The 22,583-nt window shown below is 41.8% G+C and overlaps 2 protein-coding genes across 2 annotated transcripts in view; both read right to left on the reverse strand.

Moving 5' to 3' along the window:
• The window catches only part of IGF2R (insulin like growth factor 2 receptor), a 57,529-nt gene extending 51,171 nt beyond the window's left edge, over window positions 1-6,358 (reverse strand). Inside the window, exon 1 of the mRNA XM_017813710.1 lies at window positions 6,255-6,358. Within this exon, the coding sequence (XP_017669199.1) occupies window positions 6,255-6,358 (104 nt within the window). The remainder of the gene's footprint in view (window positions 1-6,254) is intronic.
• Window positions 6,359-18,496: 12,138 nt separating this feature from the next.
• Window positions 18,497-19,486, reverse strand: MAS1 (MAS1 proto-oncogene, G protein-coupled receptor). The gene has a single exon (XM_017813674.1). It carries the CDS (start codon window positions 19,484-19,486, stop codon window positions 18,497-18,499), a length of 990 nt encoding a protein of 329 aa, XP_017669163.1.
• Window positions 19,487-22,583: the final 3,097 nt, after the last annotated feature.

Consider the following 22,583-nt stretch of genomic DNA (forward strand, 5'->3'; position numbering starts at 1 on the left):
AGGGAAATCATTCTTGTTCCACTCTGAAGTCCAGTCCTTGGGTAAGAAAGGGGAAGCAACAGTTCAGCTACTTTACTCTAGATTTTAAAACCTCTGAGAACTCCTCTCAAACCCAGTGCATCCCATATTTAATCAAAGAGTCAGCAGTAAGATATCACATAGTTTTCCATTTTAATTACTGACTACAGGTCCCCTGGCTTCCCTGTACTACAGCAGTGGTAATAATTTCAGTATGCTAATGGCTGGAACAAGTTAAGGACAAATGCAAGAGAGTTCTCTCTGCAAACTCAAAAAACTAAGATGAAAATCTTCATATATTTGAGCCTTTATATCCTAATATAAGGTTCAAAAATAACTTGCCAGGTACTGAGTCATACCCAAGACACCCATAAAACTACATATTCAAGGACTGTGTCTCAATCCTAGACAAACACTTGCCATTATTCTTTCCTCATAAGCAGGCATATCTGACATTTTACAATCGTACTGATTAGTTCTCTGAGCTAGTCTCTTGTGTTTCTGAAGTGGATAAAGGCAAAATTGACACAGAATGAAGATGATAATTAAGCTACAGAATAACCAAGTTCAGCAATGGGAAAAAGCTTGACAATACAAACATAAAAAGTTGGAAGAACCTGACTATCTTCAAGGGCTCTGAAAACAGAAAGGCTAAACCTGGTTTTACATCCAGGACAAAATGTGTTTCAATCCAAACCCAACTTCTTCACAATGAAGCCCCAGAAAGTTACCATTTCACTGAAAATTTCTCAAGGGCTCCGGTACTCTTTGTTGACTGGTTTTGGCACATGACAAAAACGTAACAAATAATACTACAGCACAAAGGTTTTGATCATGCTGGAGTGTTCTTCAGTGTGTTGGTTTTTTATAGAGAACTCGCAAGTTAAAAAATTCTTGTTTCATTCACAAACAGATAAGTCCCTCACACAACAGAATTATCAGTCAGAGACTAAGGGTTTGCTTTCCCAGTTCCATGTTATGAAATAGAGGAAATCAACAGCTTCGAGTCAGTTCACCCACAGGCCAGAAGCAAAAGAGAAACAAGACGAGCAGTTTAGAGAACAAAAGCAAAGCAGTCTCTGAAGCCAGTCCTTCCCTCCACCCTTTCACAGGCACCTGGACAGGGAAGGTTATTTCCACACAAAGGAAATAAGAAATCTAACGTTTAATCATGTTCCAAAACACAACTTCAAGGGCACATATAAATGAAAATCTAGTGCAGTTTCAGAGTAGCATTACTTTCAAGGAAGCTTTAGGGAGGTTTTTTTTTTCTAAAAATGTGTGTAAGGAGCAAGGTAGGATTTATGCATTGGGAGTAACAGCAGCCTGGAGGTAGCATAAGCAGCTGTTCTCAGAGAGATGCAAAATAAACTTTCACAGTTAAAAGCAAGAATTATTTCTCTCACAAGAAAAGGCTCCTGGCATTAAATCAGTACCTGGGAATAGTTTCAAGTTGCATCTGCTCTACTTTCCAATAAGATACAAGCTGACCTCTCCACTGCAACCCATAATGGAAACAATCTGTTGGCAATCACATTGCCCATCCTGGCCATGTGAGTCACATGGACTGGCTTCCTCCAGCTTGCTGAGCACCCTCCTCCAGTGGTGATGCCTGATGTAATTACCTCCTTACCACGGCCAGACGAAGTTATCTTGTTTGAAGGGCTTAAGGTATCCTGCATTCCATGCAGTTGAGCTAGTTTAGGGAGCTGCTATACCATCAGCTTTAAAAAGTAACAGCTGTGGTCATGGGGTGGGGTGCAATGCACCCTCTGATCCAGGGGGCTTAATACAGCTGCTACCTCAGAGATTAAACCATTCAAGCAACCATTTCTGGTGCAGCTCAAGATCTAGGCTCAAACATGGTGTCTGCCTTGATTAAAACTGTCAGTTACTTTTGCTGAAACTTCAGCATGACTCCTCTTTTCTTATAAACCCAACTGTGAACTATCCCACAGCTACGAGGTATGAAACACACACCCACGTCAATGCCCCCAGGGCAGGCTCTCCTCCTGTCTCTACACAGTGTTGCTGGCCCCAGCACCAGACACAAGCTGGGCCCAGGGACTGTCCTCTCTCCAAATTAACTCAGCAAAAACAACAGGTGTGTGTGAGTGGAGAAGGGACTGAGCCTCACCAGTTCCCAGTCTGGCTTACAGTAGTTTCTGGCCATGCACCAGCAGCTGGAGGCAGGGAAGGAGGCAGGGCTAGCCCAGGCCACTGTCAAAAACAGTTGTGCAAGCAAGGTCCAAGCAAGATACTGGGAATAACCTTGCCTGCGGGTCAGCCTTTCCAACTACCTAGTGTTGTTTTAAGACACTGAAGCAAAAGCATGAAAAAGAAAATTAAACTACTTTTCAGCAAGCTTTAAAATCAAATAAGAGCTCCACTTTTTTTTTTTTCCCCTTGTGATCAGCAGCTGATGCACTGGAGTCAGAAGAGGTGCAGATGGCTATTGGTTGTCACAACACGTGTCCCCACGCCAGAGAGTCTGAGCACTAGCGAACCACTTCAAATGCAGCAGAGTACCAGAAAGACTATTGCCACCATTCTCACAACTATGGTTCAAGCTTTTTGGTTCTCAAACTGTTACCCGAGGGATAACTGCTAGGAAGAACAGTACACCCTGCTCCAAACAGCTGTAAAGCATAGTTTCCTCTCTGGGGAATGCACTGAAATGGCTCCTTTTGCTGAGGGGGTGTTACACAGACAATCTGGCAGAAAGACAAGGCAACCTATAACCACAGTTAGAAAGCAGCTCCATATATGACTATCATGACTATCCATCCACAGAATTTTGTGCACAGAAGCTCCTCAGCTACCAGAACAGTGAAGAGATTCAACAGTATCTGAAGCTCTTTATGAGCAGTTTCAACCAGCAAAATTTCCAGGATGGTCACTGCAAATTTGAAGCTTGCAGCTCACTCACCACAGAAATCACTATTAGATGTGGCTACCATTGTCACACAAATATGTATGGTAAAGAAATCTCCAGTCAAAGCAATCTCTCCTTACAGCAAATGCGAGCTTGAATGGCACAAAGTACAGCCATTGCTATGCTACAAGAGATTTTTAATACATCCCCACCCATGCTTAGTTCTGCCCTAGCTTACCCATCACCTTTTCCAACTATCATGCACACCATATGTCTTCAGACAAGTTTTCTAGAACGTGTAACGTGTAATACCCTTACAGCTACACCACAAGCTCTTCGGCTTTTTCCATCCAAAAGACGTCTGGTCTTTCATGCTGCACACTAAACCACATCTATTACATCATTTTACAGAATGCCTAAGAAAAGGGATAGCAATTTGAAGTACACAAGAACTATCGCAGGCTCATGTGCTGAGAAATCACATTCACACCATTATAATGAGAGCTTCCCAGGCATGTGAAGCAACCATCCACACAGGCAAATAAGTCCAGTAATAACTTATTTATTACATCTCCCACTTCAATATGTCAAAGCACTTAACAGAGCTGAGCAAGTGCACCCAAAGGTCACCTCTCTGTAGTCAGCACATGCTTCTTCACCAGGGCCAAGCTGAATGCTAACCCCAGGATTTCAAGCAGCACACATGAGCAGAGTTGTGGTTTCATGACAAAGGCTGAAGAGACGGTGTCTGGATGAACAGAACTGTACATCATACAGTCAGCTCTAGGAGCTGTTATTAAAAACCATAACATTAAATGTAAAGTAGGATTGACTTACAACCCCAAAAATGGAAGTCTGCGTGACAGCAATCCTGTGTTGTACAGCAGTTTGAGATTTCCTTCCATTCACAAGTCTAAAAATCATTGAAGTTATGCAACAACTCCTATCCTTGCAAGGGAGCAAAAACATCACCTATCATTAAATCACCTCTCATCCAGTGTAAATTTTCAGGCAAAACAGCACACAGAGGATGCAGTTTGTATTTGCTGCTCTACCATCACAACCAAAGCATTTTCTACAAATTCTTCAGAAAGGACAGAAAGAAATTTCCAGTAACTCCCCCAATGTTACTGTCAGGCTTTCTACTGAAGTAGAGTTAATTTTGTGAACAGTTATTTAAGTCCAACTCCAGAATTTTTCCTGCATTGTAACATGAAAGACATAAAGGGAATAAGAAAAACGGAGAAAGAAACCAAACTAACTAGCAACTTCTTATATCCAACCAGTTCCCTGTAATCTTTCCCAGGTGCTCATACTGCAGCAATCCTGGAGAAACCTTTACGCAGAAGATAAAATGAGAATTCCAACTGCAAGTCACATGACAGCACAGTCAGCTGTCAGAGCACACATGAACAAAGGAGAAAGCAAAACGAAATCAGTTACCGAAGCCATAACATTAGGCAAAGTTTCAGACAATTAAAGGTTTTCTTCTTTCCCCAGACTGTCCAAGCATACTGCAGTAAGGCTACACAAAACAAACAATGAAAACCACCAGCTCAAGTTTAAGTAGCCTCATGCCACAGTTCTTGCGCAAAACAGTTTTGACAGCTTTCCTCCTCCCTGCAAAACAGCTTTCCTGCTCTTACTTACAGGAGAGCCAGTGCCTCTTCTAACTCCCAACAGTTTTCTTCCTTGCCCACCTTGACATTCACGCACCAGACATAGAAGCTGCTGCAGTTTCACCAGGCCCATCTATTACAACACATAAAAGCCAGGACACCGTTTTCTTAGCAGTTGTAGAAAATAAACACTTTGTCTTAAGCCAGTACAAAAATAGGTTGGCCAGGGACTTGTCCTGCACACCCTCACTGTGTCTGTCAGCTGAGACATACAATAGTAGTGTGTTTGTGTTACCTGTATCATCATTCACTTGGTATAGATTTTTGGCAACGGTACCTAAGACACTTAACCACAACCCCATGGGGACTTCCCACCTATCAGACCATAAGTTCTTCTTTTTTCCTTTACCCATTCTAGATTACTAGGTATAGGTCCTTCAAAGCAGTTGGCACAAAAGCCATGGCACAACAGAAAATGCAAGTTTCTTGAAGTGGTCCATCTTAAAAGGAAAACTGCTGATTGTGCTATCTATTTGCAAACTATTTTCACTTGCCAGCAACAAAATGAAACTAGCTGAAGTAATTTGCATCTAAAACCAGACTACAGGTCTCCTTAAGGCACTCTCAAATATTCCTCTCCTCACAGACATGCAACAAAACCAAGACAGATATTGACGGGACTTAACATACTTCTCTAAGTAGGAACTGCTTGAGAACCAAATCATTTAGGGTGTTTTTTATTTAAAAAATGGCTTGTCAGGAGTTAAAGTCCCTCCAGAAGCTACAGAATAGTTTCTCGTTTCTGTCCCAATTCTACAACTAGGCTGGTCATCTGACAAAACCATATTTTGCCAGCCTCATGGGTTAATTTTGCAAGCAAACCTACTTTTTTATTATTTAACAATATCATAACCCAAATTCCACCAGGCAGAGAACCTATTCCCTCCAGCAATCTGCCCTCAGTGCTACATTCACCGTGTTACATTGGTGCCTGCCCAGTGCCACTGATTAACATGTTCTTGTATGTGCCCTGCGTATTCCACCTAAATAATGAAGAAATTAGGACCAGCAAGATATTAGTGCCAGACTAAATTCATGGCTGAAATTAGACTAGAAATATGCCAAAACACGAAGAATAGTGCCATTTCGACATAGCACTTCTCAAAGCTTTCTTAACTCACCTGTAAGTAACTTAATGGCACGTGATGATACCCTTAGTATCAAGTGACTATCGAGTGACATCCCTTCCAAACCACTTTGGGTTTTTCCCACACTAGAATGGCCACAGTGGCACAAACCAGCAGTCCTGACTACAGGCGACTTGCACAGAGCAAGTCTCCTCATCTTCTCATCTGCAAATTCCGTCTGCAGAGAGCGACGCGAGGAGGTCCCGGCGGGGACCGGCCCCACGCCGCCGAAACCCCCCAGCCCACTGGAGGGCTCCTCCAGCCCCCCAGCCCCGCTGGGCGCTCGCCACGGGCCAGCCTCGGCCCCCACCCGGGACACCTGCCCGCCGCTCCCCGGCCTCACCCTCCCTGCAACCGGCCACCAAAACGCCCGCTCAGGCCGCCTGGGGGGCTGGGCCCGCCCTGCCGAGCCCACCGTGCCGAGCGCAGGCGCTGCGCTCCTGCGGCCCCGCAGAGGGCAGGGGCGGCACGGGCACCGGGACAGCCCCCTCTCCCCGCGTCCCCCCGGCTACAGCCCTTCTCCCGCCGCCCCCTCCCGTCCCGCCGGCTGCCCACCTGCACAGCTGCCGGTAGGGGTCGCTGAGGGCGGCGGCGGCCGCCCCTGGCGGTGGGGAGAGCGCCAGGAGGGCGATGACGAGGAGCGGGGCCACGGGCGCCATCGGGGCCACGGGCGCCATAGCCGGCGGTACCCCGGGACGACAGGCGGCCGGCCGCGCGTCATGTGACTGCCGCGCGCCCCCGCCCCTTCACGTGACCGGCGCCATGTGCGGGCACGGCGCGCACGTGATGCGCCCCCCCGCGGCCAGGCGGGCGGAGCCGCTCCGGAACTGGGACCGCCATATCCGGACTCGTGTGTCTGTGTCTGTGTCTGTGTGTCTGTCCGTGGGGGCGCCGGGAGCCCTGAGGATGGGGCATCCCTCCTCTGGAGCGCAGCCTGCGCAGCTGGGAGCTGCCAGGAGCAGAGTCGGGGCGGTGCCGTGCCGGCCTTTGGCGTGTGGGGTGTGCGGGGGCTCGCCCTGTGGGGAGCGCTGTGAGTGGCTTGGGGTGTCCTGGAGCGGCTCCAGCGGAGGGCAACAAAGGGTTAGGGACTGGAGCATCTCCCCTACGAGGAAAAGCTCGGGGGATTCGTCTTGAGAAGAGACAACTGAGAGCGGAGCTCATCAGTGTCTAGAAGTGTCTGAAGGGAGGGTGCCAAGAGGATGGAACCAGGCTCTTGTCGGTGGTGCCAAGCACTAGGACACGAGGCAACGGGCAGAAACTGATCCACAGGAAGTTCCACCTGAATATGAGGAAGATCTTCACTGTGCCGGTGACTGAGCACTGGAACAGATTGTCCAGAGAGGTTCTGGAGTCCCCCTCACTGGAGATACACAAGAACTGTCTGGATGTAATTGTATGCAATGTCCTTTATGATGACCACCCACTGTGGTCCCTTCCAACCTGACCCATTCTGTGGCTTGGTGATTGAGTCTGAGAAATCCTGTTTGGAAAACTGTAATGGAGTTTTAAACAAGTCACTTGAAATGTGCTGTGAAATCTTGGGAGAGAGCAGAAAACTAGGCCCGTTAGGAATGAAGACTAAGGAAGCAACGGCAGCAATGTGGCTCTCTGGCTGCAAGAGTTATTAATGCAGTGGGGAGACTGGTGTGGTCTAGAAATTACTCCATTTCAGGAGAACAGGAGGGGTGGCTTGCCCAAGGCAGCAGCCTTGTCAGGAGGAAGTGGAACACATACAGTTCTACCTCCATTGCTTCCTGCACTACCAAGAAAAGCCATCTGTCCCAGAGCTTGTGTAATTATTTCCAGGATTTAGAAAATTTTAACTGGAGTGTTAAGATTCAAAATAGGTACTTAACAGTTAAATTTTACAAAAGTTAAGAAGAACACTGTTCAGTGTGAGAAGAGGCATAAAGGTGGGGAGAGCGAAAGAAAAATAAAAATTACACTAGCTAAACAGACAGCTGTCTTACTTGTGTGAAGAAACTCTCTTCACTAATTATGAATGCTTTCCAAAACCCCTTTGTACAAAGAAATGTAAAAGGCCTACAACTGAAATAATTTTGGTTTTTCTTGCCCCACTCCCTGGCACCCAAGGGAATAAGACAGCACTGAAGATCTTCCTCTGTGGCAGTTTAGCCTGATTCCAGGCTGCTGTGATCTACTCCTTTTACTCTCTTTTCTCTCAGATATTCTACTTTCCTCCTTTTCAGTAGCGTTAGTTCTGCAGCAGGGCAGTCAGCTGGCTGAAAGCTAAAATCCTATTCTGATGGTTTTGTGTAAGTTTTCAGCTGTATCTGTTGCCTGACTGACTTGGCTCACTACACCACCACTAGCTCAAGGAGAGGGAGAGGAAGGCATGGCAAGTGCTGCAGGGGGAGGAGGCCCCGAGTAGCATCACTTGTAGCTGCTGTGAAGTTTCACCCAACCAGAGGAGCCAGAAGTACAGCTCAGTCAAGCCAATTGCTCGCCACTGCCTGTCTGCTTGCATGAGATGCTGATACTTGTGTGAAGCCACTCAATTCAGTTCATTAGTCCAACAGAAAAAAACTCCTTCTAAAAGAAACTGGGAATATTTTCCTGCTAGCTCAGCAGTTGTAGCAGCTTAGTGAAGTGATGAATCCTGGTTGAAGAGCAGGGGAGGAGGAGGAAGACCAACCACCACATCTGTTGGTCTGTTAAGCTGTAGTGGCAATTTAGCTTTTAGAGTTATCACAGACAAACCTAATAGCATTGTCCTCAGCTCATGAAGAGAGGAAGAACTTCAGTATTTATGCTGGAAAGAAAGTTATGACATGAAACAATAAGTGATCTGTCTTTGCTCATAACCCAAAAAAAATAATTAATGAAAAAGACTGGGTAAATGCTATTATCCTCTATAGTTTTCTACTACTGTATGACGGATTATTGTGAATTCTTGCTCTTTTATGTTAACCTTCAGTGCATTCCTTAAAGCTCCAAATCTGATTGCTTAAGAATCTCCATTGTCTGCTTTTAAGACTCCAGCCTGTATAGTTTAAAGACAAGCTTAATGACACAAACTCAAAGGCTCAGAAGAAGACAGATCAGTTGACAAAAGGAATACAAAGTCTATTATTTCTGTGGTTATGTTTCTTAAACTTTGCTGCTCTGCTGGCAGTATCAGCATCACTCTAAACAGAGCAGTGCAAATATATAAGATTTACTGGAAATTCTGTCTCTGCTTACAAAGTTGAATTAAAAATGTATTGACCAGGAAATTCACTGCAGACAGCAGAGCAGGCAAACGTACTGTAACTGCTGATATTACTAGCTACCTGGATTTCTGCAAATAAAGCTTTATTCCTAAAATTATCTTTGCATATATTTAAGCATGTGAGTAACTCCACTGAAGACACTGTGACTGCTTACCTTGCTAACATTAAGAATACATGTAAAGATTGCAGTGTCATGGCCTGGCAGTATAGAAACAGTAATTTAAATTATCTGATAAGAGTTAATTCAAAGTTGTTTAGTGAAAAAAGGATGAAGATATTTAGAGTTAGAGTTACATTCTTCATTCTTTGTACCACTCTGTATGCTTAAGCCCCTATATTTCCACAAGACTCAGTGACTTCAGAGCAGTGTCTTTTTATACAGAGAAAAGTATGTGAAGTTACTTACCAAGAATGACAGAAATTGAAATATCTGGGGGAAAAAATCCCCTTTAGAAAGGAAAAAAAACCCAACAGAAATTTCTACTTTCATCCGCTATGCTAATACATATGCATCAGCCTAACAATGAACCAAAGTTGCAACACAGCAAGGATAGCAACACAGCTGCAGAAATACTGAAATGACATTATAAGGACAAATACCTTTAAAATAAAATTATAAAGTAAAAGTTTGCAGATTCCAATCCTGTGACTGTTTCCATTTAATATATATTTTCTTAGCTTTTAGGAGGCAAAATGACTGTATCCTAAACTATGTTTTGCAAATAGGCAGGAATGTTTAATTCATAAATAATAATGTAAACACCTACTCTCCATGCTTAACAATATTGGCATCTCAGCTAATCAGATACCAATAACTAATCAGATACCAATAACTAATCAGATACACAATATTAAAATATTCTGAAATTATGTAAATGTCTTAATCTTTCTTACCTTTTCCTTTTGCTCAGGAGAGGCTCAGCATGACTGCTAGTTACGTTGAGTAAATCCCAGAATACCTTAAAGTCACACTGCAACTTCCATGTTATGGATGGTTTTCAGTGGGCAGGGTATCATGAAAAGATGATGGATACATAGATGCTCTAGGATTCTTTCTTTCAGCTTGCCAGGTGCCAAATGTCACATCATTTCACATTCTTCTGACTCACAGTCTTGCTTCATGTGGCCGGTATCAGCTGTGCAGTTCAGGCTGGCTGAGGCAGCTCATTTCTACTTTTACTGTCTCAGTTTCCTTTGACACTCATACCTGTTCTCTGTCTTTTCAATAAATAGGAACAAAAAAATTTCAGCGTCCAGAGCTGTTTTTACATTTGATTGTGGAAAATTTTTTCTCCAGTGAGGTCTGGATGGTTTATTTCTATCTGTCTGTAAGACTATACCAGAATAAAATAATTACTTTTATACTTTGTGAAAACTTCGTAAGGCTCTTCTGTGGAGCTGTGCTGTTCTTCAGAAAGCACAGATGTACTGCTCACAGGGTAGTTCTCTCTTCTTTCTTGTTTTCTTGCTTGCTCCACCTATATTTTAGTCTTCCTAATATTACACCCATTTTCATTATTTCCAAATGCTCCTTTTTGCTGCTTATTCAGTCTTTCTCTAATTCTTTCTACTCCTTTTCCTTCCTTTTCTGTTCTGCTTGTACCCTCTTTAGCATATTTAAAGGCAAGTTCTTGATAAGAGTTACCTCCTGATTTGTTACAATGAGTTATCCTGTTTTAAAAAAATTTAAAATAAGACTGTTGAGGAATACAGTGCCTGATGACCTTGTTTTGCAGACTTAGGTTTAGGCTTCCCAGTGCTGTTAGAGAGATAATTAATGACATTTCCTAATCTAGATGATACTGTTCAATGAAACTATAAAAAACCATCAACTTTTTCTGAACATGTAGACTTTATTTAAAATCTTTGTACTGTTGGGAAAGTCCTTACATGCTGTACTTGGTGTACACACTGAAAAGAGTACTATTTTGTACTGTGGCTTAGAAGATTAGAACATGCCCTTAGTCAAGGCCATTCTTGAGCAAATCTATAGAGCTTTTCTGTATTCCTCCATCTCTTTTCATATCTTTGGTCCAATTTTCAAGGCATATGACTCTTGGTGATTTATGCTTGGATCAGAACTCAATATTTTATAATTATGAAGGATCTGATTCACCAGCTAGGGCCTGGGTTACTTGGTGCACTTGGCACCAAGTGGAGCAAGTAAGATATAAGTAAGTAAGATACAAACCACCAGAGTAAACCAGTGGTACTTTCACTGGTAGTCAATGAAATTTCACTAGCAAAAGTTTTTTATGTCAGAGGAATATGATTTGATTTCTCTGCTAATCCTGTTTCATTTAAAGCACCTACTAGAAATTTATCATGAGTGATTTAACCTCAAGGCACCTTACCAATGCAGTAAATGTAGAGCAAAAGAGTCTTCTGTGTTTTAAATGTTGTTATCCAGTCCTGCATGTTTTTACTTCTGTGTCTCTCTTCACACTTTGGTCTGTTCATCTCCCACGAGCTTTTGTCTCTGTGGTCTCATGTTAACAGCCATCTCTGAGTTAGATACCATCCTTTAGTTCTGTGGCCTGTTCCAGTACCAGACTAGCATGTAATGTGGACCTGCTCTTGCTGACCTACCTTGCTGTGTTCCCAGAGAGTATTCTGTCAGATGAGCAGATATAAGTGTGGTGGTAGCAAACACAGTCCCACCTTGCAAGGCAGAATTTCAAAATGAAAGTGTCCCCAAATGTATTTGTTATTCCAGAATAATTTGCTGACAGTCCCCTCTGTTTCATTCCTGACTTATATTTGTCAGCAATCTCCCAGGCTGTTATCTGTTATTATTTACCATGTATTCCAAAAATATCACCGTTTCTTTCCAAAAATGATAATCCATCATGCTTTCCTCTCCAATAACTTGATTTTTCCAATGACATTTTAACTTCTGAAAATGAAATGTTTCACTTTCCAGCATCTGGGACCTCATCTGTAACATGATTATCCTAATGTAAATTGCAGCTCAGCACAGAAGGATGTGCTAATAGGAAAAAATAACTTCCTGCCACCTCACTGTGTGGGTTTTGGCTGGGGTAGGGTTAATTTTCTTCACAGTTGCTGATAGGGGGCTGTGGTTTGGATCTGTGCTGTAAATGGTGTTGATAATACAGAGATGGTTTCGTTATTTTTGAGCAGTGCTCACACGGCATCAAGGCCTTTTCTACTTCTCACCCCACTCCACCAGTGAGTGGGCTGGGGGTGCACAAGGAGTTGGGAGGGGACTCAGCCAGGACAGCTGACCCCAACTGACCCAAAGGATATCCCAGACCACATGGCACCATGTTCAGCATATAGAGCTGGGGGAAGAAGGAGGAAGGGGGAGGATGTTCAAAGTGACAACGTTTGTCTTCCCAAGTCACTGTTATGCATGATGGAGCCCTACTTTCCTGGGGATGGCTGAACACCTGCCTGCCCATGGGAAGCAGTGAATTAATTCCTTGTTTTGCTTTGCTGATAAATTTCTGGTTTGCTTCATTTTTCCTGGCTCTATGTAGTGTGACTTCCTTCCCATGTAGCTGAAGGACACTAAAATCAAAATGCCATCTTCAGCATCACACAGTAATAAACTTCATACACAGCAGAGAAATAATCACATTGGTTTTGTTTAAAGCATCAAGGCTCAATCTACATTTTCTTCATAGTCCTCTCAGGGGAAAAGAAGCTAAGCAAGACATTTATTGCATAATAGGCTATTTGTTGAGGACTAAAATATGTGGCTTACTTTTATTCAGGTGATTCTTCTATCACTCTGCCTTGCTAAAATTTATTGATATATTCTGTCCATGCATATAATTTGTTTGCATAGCCACGTTCATAAATACGTTTAGGCCAATATTAAATGTCTTTTAAATACACATTTTATTTCCATTACATTTGTCTGTAAAACATTTCAAGATATCTGAAGTAGAAGTGCAAGAAACAAGGTTACATATTAACTCATTTAGAAGAAAAGTAACAAACTGGTTTTTTAATAATAGACACAGCATTGCCCTGTTTGTTTTATATTCACAAGTTGCTGAAGAAGATAAGGTAGAGAAAGATAAGTATCAGTGTATATATGAAGGCCCGGTTAAGCCATTAGAGGATAAATACCAAATAACAGTATTGCATAAATGGTTCAATTAGAGTTTCACATTAGATCATAATAATATGACATGTAGATCACAAGACACGAAGATCTCCAAACTGCACTGTTTTGAATCTGTAATATCTTCACCTGAGTCAATGCAAGTAATCCAGATTTTCCTTGCCTTTTTTTCAGTCAGAACCAGAGTTAAATGAACAGAATATGCTTAAATATTATAGTGAATGTGTTAAGAAATATTCATCAGATTAACATGGAATAACCATTGTTTTGAAGGGTTTTCTGGCATTTTCTCATGTACTGACATGACATTTAAAGACATGATAGATGTTTTAATGGGAAAGAAAATCTTGCAGTTCACCCTTACTGAAGTGAATAAACACTGTGATGGAAAAATTACTAGTAGTAAATACTGAAATTTTCAGACAGTTATTTCCTTAGCAGCTGAAAAAAAGTAATATTAGGAAATACCATGTATGTTCTCATCCAAAATAGGATAGAAGGTTTGTGCCAAACAAGAAAAAAAAAATTTTCTCTGTATATTATTTGTCTTAGCTTTTAACCTTCACAATGTTCTAATGTGTGCTTGAGCCTCAGAGCATGGTCTCTGAAAAAGGTGTTGGAGCTTTCTGACAAGCTAGCAGTAATTCATCTTTGAAGGCTTCATAAAACTGCTTGGAGGAATTTTCTGTGTCTTATTTTTCTTGCAACTCCACACAAAGCAATAATGAGGAGACTGACACCGTGTTTGATGATGGTGAAAGCTTGTTCAATCCTTTTGGCAGCATTTTGTTACCCTAATGCTACAGGAGGTACATGATCTCACGAGCATGGCCAAGAGAAGAACATAAAGGCTGCAGTGACTTTGACAAGACAGGGTAGGAGGCATCCAGTCTCTGCAGAATTTTACAAGCCTTATGCCAAGGATCAAACTGAAGGGAAGTATGAGTGGAGTACACAGTAGGAAACTCAGGATGGATAGAAAGTTGAGAAATGGATATTTTACTGTGACTGCCCAAGGACTTAAAATAGCTGTGCTGTAGGCCTAAAGTGTTCTGCTATAGGGATTAAACGAGGGAGAAACCACAGGATGGCATGCGCGGTAGCTGAATGGTGCTTTGGGAGGCGACATGAAATCCTGTGGGGAAAAGTACAGATAAAAGTTTCTCAACACTGAATGCTGCTAAGAAACAGAGGCCAGTGTTGTACCGAAATGCTGTATATGCTAGCAGATCAAAGAACAAAAGAGAGCAGATAATAAAAAATATAGGTAGTGAAGAGAGCTATATTTACAGAGGACCTCAGCCATGCCAAGGTTAGAAATAGAGATGTTTATTGCTGAGACACTGGTCTGACAGGCTCAGCCTGTCCTCTGGCTACAGGCAGGTCCATTCCAGGCCAAGCCCAGGGAGGAAAAAAAATCAGTATTAACCAAAACAAAAATTACTGGTTGTATGTGTTTATTTCCACAAAATAATTACAATTTGCTGTAGTATGTAATTGAGTATCTTCACTGAGCTCAGAGTATGTATTCATTTGAAATACTTCACTTGTAACAAAGAGAACTTTTTTCCTATAAATAATATTAAAAAAAGTTATATCTGAAACACATATGTCACTCTTTGAGTCAAAAATTAAATCCAGATAGACCAAAGATGACATAGAGCATAGAGCACCCTCCTCCAATGCATTTAAGCAAATGTCTTTTTGTTCTGAGATAGAACGGTGACACTAAGGTGTTCACTTCATCTTCTGCACATAGCTCTTAAAAGTTTTACATTTATTTGTAGACTATACATAAAAATACTTGCTTCTCTCAGCTTACAAAACCCATTCTGTGGATTACGCTCCCCCTGAGACTGGCAGAGTGGGAGAACTTGAGAAGGAGTGCCGGTGCACATCAAGAGCCAGACATCACGGGCTCCTGGACTTTGTGGGCGTTCTACCTAGGATTTTTTTGGAGAACCCTGCAATTGAACTGTTGCTCTTATCCTCCCCCCACAAAGTGACCTGAGGCATTTTACCAGGGAATGTTGTGCACTTGTAGATTGTGCTCATGCTAGGAAAGGGTGCGAGGGAGTTTTTTTCTACAGCAGCAACCAGTGCAACTGAGAAGCATTTCAATTTCCCTTAGAGGGTTTCCCAGGGTGTGCTCCAGGCTAGAAGTAAACTGGGCAATATCTTCTTCCTCATCTCTGTGAGTTATAGAGGAAAGCTGCTGCATAAACTCATCACATCATTTTGGGCCTGAACCTGCACAGCAAACTGCTCCGTATCATCCTCTTCATCCAGGGCATAGCTACAACAGCAAAAACTCTTCTGTGCCTAGGGAAGTGACTTCCTCCTGTATTTCTAGCCATACTTTTATATTCCACAACACTCATTAGTATCAAGTAGAACAGAAGTCTGGTAAAGGGACTTTTAACAAAGTAAGTGCTATATTCGGCATGACTTCCCTGAATAATTCCATGTCTTGACTGCACCTTATTGACCTGGACATTACAAGAGATAACCAAGAGATAGCTGCTGTTCTGAAGCATCTGTAGTGTAAATGTGGAGGCATTACACTGGGAGCAAAATAATATACCCTCATTTTATAGTCAGGAAGGAGAGGAACAGAAAAATTAGATGCCAATACTGCATTAAAATAGAACCCACATTTCTAAACTCCACGGCTAGTACTTTACCCTAAAGACAATCTTTTCTGTTCTGCACCACTGCAGTGTGTTTACACCATCTGATCTGCACAATGTTATTTCAACCTCTTCCACAGATCCAAATAATTTTTCAAAATGCAAGCTGGTGGAGAATCACATCCTTGTTGTGCAACAAATTGTCACATTTTCCCCGTCTTGCCTTTTTTTTTCCTTTTTAAATCATGTAATCATATGCTTATTAGTTCCCCTTGCCTGTCTGCACAGAGAACAGTCATCAGGTGCTGTGATAAAGAAGAAAGAACACCCATAAGTTATTTTTATCTGTGAACTGGGAAGCATTAATAATTTTTCAACTGTTAAATATTCATTCTTATTCATCCTTCTGGATGTTCATCTCATGCTGAGTGTTAATTTTGTCTGCTCTGTGAACAGATCTATGGACAGTTTGCCAAAATTTGAGGTCATGGCCAGGCACAGGTGAAAAGGGGTAAGAAGCCATAAGTCCTAGAGCACCTGTTCAGCTCATAAGCATCCAGATTGCCCTGCTGCATATTATTGCATCTTCAGCTCTAGTGCCTGGCTGCATGCACAGTGATCCTTAATCCAAACCTAGCATAGTAATCTGGGTATGTTTACATACTCTAAATAATATGCCTTATCTCACCTGAAGCACTCTTGAGAGAACTGAGTTACATGTGTGGTTACAGTGGAAGCATGTCTTAAACATGCTTCCTGCAATGTTGCCGCTCTCTCTGGTTCTCCATGTGATTATTGCAAGGAGTCTTGAGGTAAGGGTAGGGAATGGCTTTAGAGAAGGGTCTGGGTTTTTGCGGGGATAGGGGGGCTAGATCTATCCTAGTATTCAAGTTTATGGCATTTATCAGTGTTGACGAATTTCCCCAGCTCCCAGCAGGTGCATGCACACCCATATTATGTGCATGTGGACATCACTCTTTCCCCCCTGTCCCTCCCAACATGTCCACAGACCTATTTGCCCTATCCTGCACTCACCATCAGCAATGGGGATCTGCTCACCTGATGTGTCATTCCAGCAGTACAGTAGATCTCTGCCCTATGAGAGTAGCAGACTGCACTTACCTACTACCTGAATCAATAGAGGTGACAAGCCCGGGACTAGAGCTTCTAGGACAAAAACTGGGACAAGCGGAGGGGCTGTCATAGATAAAGGTCTTAATGGAGTAAGAGACTCGAGAAGACATAAAGGTAACCTCTTCCTTCTCCTGAGTCTTTTCTGCAATGGCATATTGAAACACTTTAATGTAAGGAGAAAGGGGCACATGCACAGAAAGAACATTTATCCTTCTGAGATCTCTTCTATGCATGAATTCCCATCCAATCCTCGGTCTTAACCTACCATCTTCCTTATTCCAGGACTGGCAATCTTTCAACAAAGGAGGGGTAGGTTGTATTTTTCTTTCCCCAGTTAGCTATTAAGTGTGCCAATGGAAACTTGGCGGGAAGCTGAAGATACTGCTTTTGCTTGTGATGGGAGGTCTCAGCTCCTGATGAATTTGGAGCTCCACAGGGGCCAGAAGCAAACATATGTCTCTTTGAAAGTGCCACAGCACTCTGACTGCCCAGACCTCCCATATTCTGTGTGCTAAAGCTGACCTGGCCCCATCCCCTCTTTGCTGTTGTCTTCCTCTGCACTCTGCAGCTTGGCTATAGTTGGGCAAGTGGCCCTGGGAATTAAATTCCACAAAATACCAACCCCAGTACCCTTGCATACAGAAGGAGACAGGCAGCTGGAACAGTGCGCCTGGGGTGTAGCCCCAGTCACTCATTGTGTCCAGTCACTCATTGTGTCCAGTCACTCATTGTGTGAGGCACACCTTTCTTTTTTCTGTTTATCCAAAACCGATTGTTATAAAACAGAGAGACATATGGGGAATATATATTCTCCAGAGAATAGATAAATACTAAGTAAGTGTCTGAGACAGCAAATGTTGGGACTGATTTTCTTACAGACTCCTTGAATAACTAAACCTACAAGAACACTGACATTTTGGGGATAAGCCAACCCCACCCCTCATAATTAGGGCAAAAGCCCTCTGTGAGTTGACAACATCCCTATATTGGCAGAAACTCCTGTGTGTCAGGTACCAAATTATCCAAGGACCCAGAGACATGTTGATGTCACTGGAAGTTGTGCAACATATACTTTGAAAACAGACTCTGAAGTAGCCCCTTAAAGGCAGATGAATTAGACTATTTAATATATACTTTGATTTCTTGCTAGACCAAAGCTACACTGTATGTGCTTGGCTATGTATGGGGACTTATTCTCATACGTGGATTTCTTCTTCTGTTTCCCCGAGGGAGCAGCTCTTTTGCGCACTTCAACAAGCTGGAAACAGTTGAAACCAAATCCCAGTATGTAACGTGAATCCTGTGTTTAGTGGATTTGACTTTTAAAAATGCAAATACACACAGGCCCTGATGACTTCAATAGCATTTATGGCTGCTTGGTGCTTGTATAAATGTCACACTATTTATAACATATTTCTGTGTCCTTTTTTTATATTCTCTGTTGGCCTGTCTCTTTTCCACTGTGGTATCTTTGACTGACATAGTCACATCAGGATGTAGCATGTGTTTGAATAATTAAAAAAATACAAATAAAAGTTATCTTTATTCTAGTCCATATTTTTCCATTGCTCAACCACCAAAGATAACAATACCATTTCACTACTGCTTTTTACATTCTGTGGAAGAAAAATACTTTTAGTTTTGCAGTGGTTTATTAGACCTTCCAAGTCCAATTATTTGCCCCTAAAGTTTTGCCCCTAAGCTTTAGAAAATTGTTTCAGCTATATCCAAACTCATGCCAACTTCCTGGCTTCTCGGCCGCAACCCATCAGTGAGCGCTCTACTAAGAACCACTTTGAGGCTTTCCTTGAACCTTTTCTTCTTGCTGCTTCCTACAAAGAAGTAAACAAGGGGGTTGATGCTACTGTTAACAGTGGAGAGAACGATGGTGACGTGGTTCTGCTGGCTAAGCAAAGATGACCAGTGGTGATAATTCAGAAGATACAACAGCCTCATAGGCATGGCAAAGATGAGGAAGACAATGACCGTGGCCACAATGATGATGTAGAGCTTTGACGAATGAGGTCTCAGGGAGTTACGATGAATCCTGATAACTAAGATCAGGCTGGACAGAATCATTAGGGGAATGAAGATCATGAAAGTCAGGATCCACGTGAAGATGAGCAGTGCTTGGCAATGGTTGCCGTTGTCGAATTTTTCCTTTGTTGAATCATCTTTGCATGTTAAATATTCAGCTACTGTCATCAGAAAAGACAGAGTCCACAGGATTGCACACACAATTGCCGATTGGTGCTGTGACCGGTGGCATCGGTACCAGATGGGGTAAACAATAGACAGACACCTCTCAATACTGATGGCTGTCAGGAGATAGAGACCAGTATTATAGCCAAGAAGGAAGATGATAGATAGTATGGTGGTGATATAATAGTAAAAACCATATGCAAATCCAAAACCAGCAATGTACTCAATTGACAGAATAAATGTACAAAGCAGTAAGGAGATATCAGCAATGGACAGGTGTGTGATATACGCAGTGAATGGGTTTCTTTTGATCTGGAAGCAGAGGCACCAGAGGACAATTCCATTTTCACAAAAACCCAGGAAGGAGATGATCATAATTACCCAAAGTGGGGTCAATATCTCCCAGACCCTTTCCTGTGTAGAAATGTTTCTGTGCATTGAGATGTTCTCTGTGCCTTCGCTGGGATGAAACGTTATGTTTGACTCATCCATGGGGAAAGCTCAAGTTTGGATAGCACAGCTCTTCCTTCTGTAAATATGTATAAAAATATACTGTGAGCATTGTGTGCTCCTCCCCTCCCCCTTTTCTTTCTGTTTTGCGGACCCTCAATTTCTGGTTTTACTTGAAGGCCTTGGCAAAAGGAAACCCAGTTTTGATATAGTGATGCTAGCTGAAACCCAGTTAGAACTACTTTTGGCAATCTTAAAGATCACTAAGCCCATCATGCTAGCAGAAATCTTGAGCTTTCTTCTGTATAGGGGTCAACATATGAGATTCTTTCAAAGAGCTCTTGGATAAGCAATGTCTCAATCACATTGCAAAGTTTCTTGATACAGTCATCACAAATAGCTTTGGTGGCTCTTCTTACAGCCCTAGATTGTTCCCAGAGAGGTCTATTCAGCTCTATTGAGACTAATGGCACTAATTTTAAGTTAAACATATGTATTTCAGCTGAATTTGGCTCATAGGTTTTTTGTTTAAAGAAAAAAATTGATACCGACATCAGTTTTCCAGAAAGGGATTTAATAAGTAAATAAAAATAGTATGTAGTTACTCAGCATTGTATTCCCCCCAAGTACAGAGGTGGAGGGAAGTTGAGAGAGCAATTTTTTATCCACTTAAAATGTCCTTCATCACAACATAACGTAATTTAACCATGTTTACACACTCTGAACACTTAGCACAACTGCAGGTGTCTTATGAACATTATAAATCCCAACCATCATAAGGAGATGTTAATCACATCATGTTCATCATCATCATTACAAGTTGTTCATGTTCCCTCCCATTGTTATAATGGTTTTAACTGTTGCTTTGCTGAATTATGGGGTACGTTCTCCTTTTCTATGTCTCCTTTTATCTCATAATGGAGAATTAGTAGCATTGGCTTCAGCTGATTTTCATACAAATATGTCATGTGCCTTTCCCTGTTAACTTCCCAGCTACCTCTGTGATGATACACGGCCACATTTAAGACCCTTGCAGATTTACTGATGTTAAGAGGGAGTAATTGTTCACAATAAGCTTGCCTAGCTGACTTGGTTTATTCATATAAGCAACTTTGTTCATTAACATGGCATAATGAGAATTTACCCATATAAGAACATCAAATGCAAGGTAAAGAAGTCTTACTGGGGCACCTTTTGCAATGGTTATTTAAACAGAGCCATTCACCCCAGTCATAAATTTTCTCTCGTAAGCCTTGCATTTCCTGGTTTCTAAACAGCTTCTTAAGATATCATAGTCTAAGAAAGCGCATTCAGTAAACAACCTGGAAAGCCTTAGGGCGTGCTGGCATCTAAACCTACACAAAACTGTTAATTGTGATCCCACCTGTATGTTGACCATGCCACCATCTCAGATAGTTGAAGAAAACAAACAGCATAGCTGGGCATGTGATAGAGAAATGAATGTGAGTACAACAAGTAAATACAGTGACTAGAATGAGTGGAAAGCCTCCCAAAACCAATGTTCTGCAAAAACTGCAGAGGGAAGGAGCTCAAACAGTGTGCTGCTGGAAGTATAGTAAAGCTTCACAGGAGAAAAGGAGAAGAGAAGCTATCTATTTCAAGAGTTAAAACAAATAAGAAAGGAAAAAAAGAATGAAAATACTAAAACAAAAAAAGACTGAAAAAAAGACTCAAAGTATGAAAATGCTCAAGAAAGTTCTTGGTTTCTATTACTGTATAAAAGGAGTTTTCCTCTGGATAGTAAAACAAAAAGGAAAAAGTTCTTGACTTACTAAGGTCATTCCCACATGAGAGCGTTCAGAGACAAGGACGGAAAGAACCCTCTCCTTCCGGATACATCCATGATCTGTTCAGATTTCCCTGAAGCTGTTGAAGAACTTCCTTGAAGAAGCTGAAGGTTACCTTCTCCAACCATTTGCCTTTGGTAAGAGGGAGAACAAATAGTGACTGTGACCATGACTCCCTCAAAAAGAAGTGTGCAGTTCTCCCATTGCTCCAAAAGTCTGAGGCATGCCAAATAAAGGGTCCCAAGCTCATCATCTGAGGCTGAGCTTCAAATGGCATCACTCAGTAACTGGCCAACTCATCTAGCTGAAAGCCTGGGAGTTAACTCTTGTGGGAACTGAATGGCAGTATATGGAAAGTTGTCCTGAGCTGCTACAATACCAAGAGACTTAGTTTAAACAAACAAATACAAAGTGAGTAGGAAATCTATTTGGGGATGTTAAAATCCAAGGGAAAAATCTCAATTTAGAACTGTGCCACCACATGCCATCTAAAAAAAATAAAAATTGATCTGTAAATTTTTTTTATAATTTTAATATGAGAGAACAGGAAAGTGAGAAGGACAGAGAAGGAGAATGAAAAAGAAAGAGAGAAAAAAGAAGGTGAGGAAGAAAAAGAAAGAGAAGGAAAGAGACAAAGAAAAGAAAGAGAAAGAAATAAGGAGGAAAGGAGGGAGGGAGGATAGGAAGGAAGGAAGGAAGGAAGGAAGGAAGGAAGGAGGGAAGGAAAACTAATGCAAGAAAAGAAAGAAAGAAAGAAAGCACAGAGCAAAGAAAGTAGCCCATTATTGAGTTAGTCTCATACATCCATTCCTCTAGGTAAAAACTGTATCTTGAGATTATTCTACAAAGAAAAAACAAAACAAAACAAAATAAAAAAACCAAACACTGATGCAAACCAAAAAACTGTTCTTGAGATTTAAACAGTCTCCCCTGAAAAGTTCAAACAAACCTAGGAGCAGATAAACTCTTTGAAACATCCCCTGAGGATGCTTTTGCCCAAAGAATTAGGTTGTTTTTATATTCAGATGTTAGCAGAACAAACATTCTTAGCCAAAAAAGGAGAGAGTTTGCTTGGTCTTCTCCTTTAGATGTTTCACTAAAACTACCAAATCCCCAAATGGGAAGAGCTACTAACTGGTGTGAGAAATAAATGACCCCATATGGAGGGTCAGAATAAAGTTAGGAAAGGAACAGAGTGAAAAAAAAACCAACTTCTAATTGCTTTTTTTTGGCTTAAGTTGTAATCTCCCTTACGTTCAACACGTACGGGACCAAAAATTTCAAGCTACTTCTGAAAAAAACCAACTTGTTCCTTTCCCCAAAAATGAAAT

The sequence above is a fragment of the Lepidothrix coronata genome, unplaced genomic scaffold, assembly GCF_001604755.1.
Source record: "Lepidothrix coronata isolate B3197 unplaced genomic scaffold, Lepidothrix_coronata-1.0 Scaffold42, whole genome shotgun sequence".
NCBI classification, from domain to species: domain Eukaryota; kingdom Metazoa; phylum Chordata; class Aves; order Passeriformes; family Pipridae; genus Lepidothrix; species Lepidothrix coronata.

Coding starts and splice junctions, on each gene's coding strand:
- MAS1 (XM_017813674.1), bottom strand. CDS start 19,486: ATGGATGAGTCAAACATAACGTTTCATCCCAGCGAAGGCACAGAGAAC.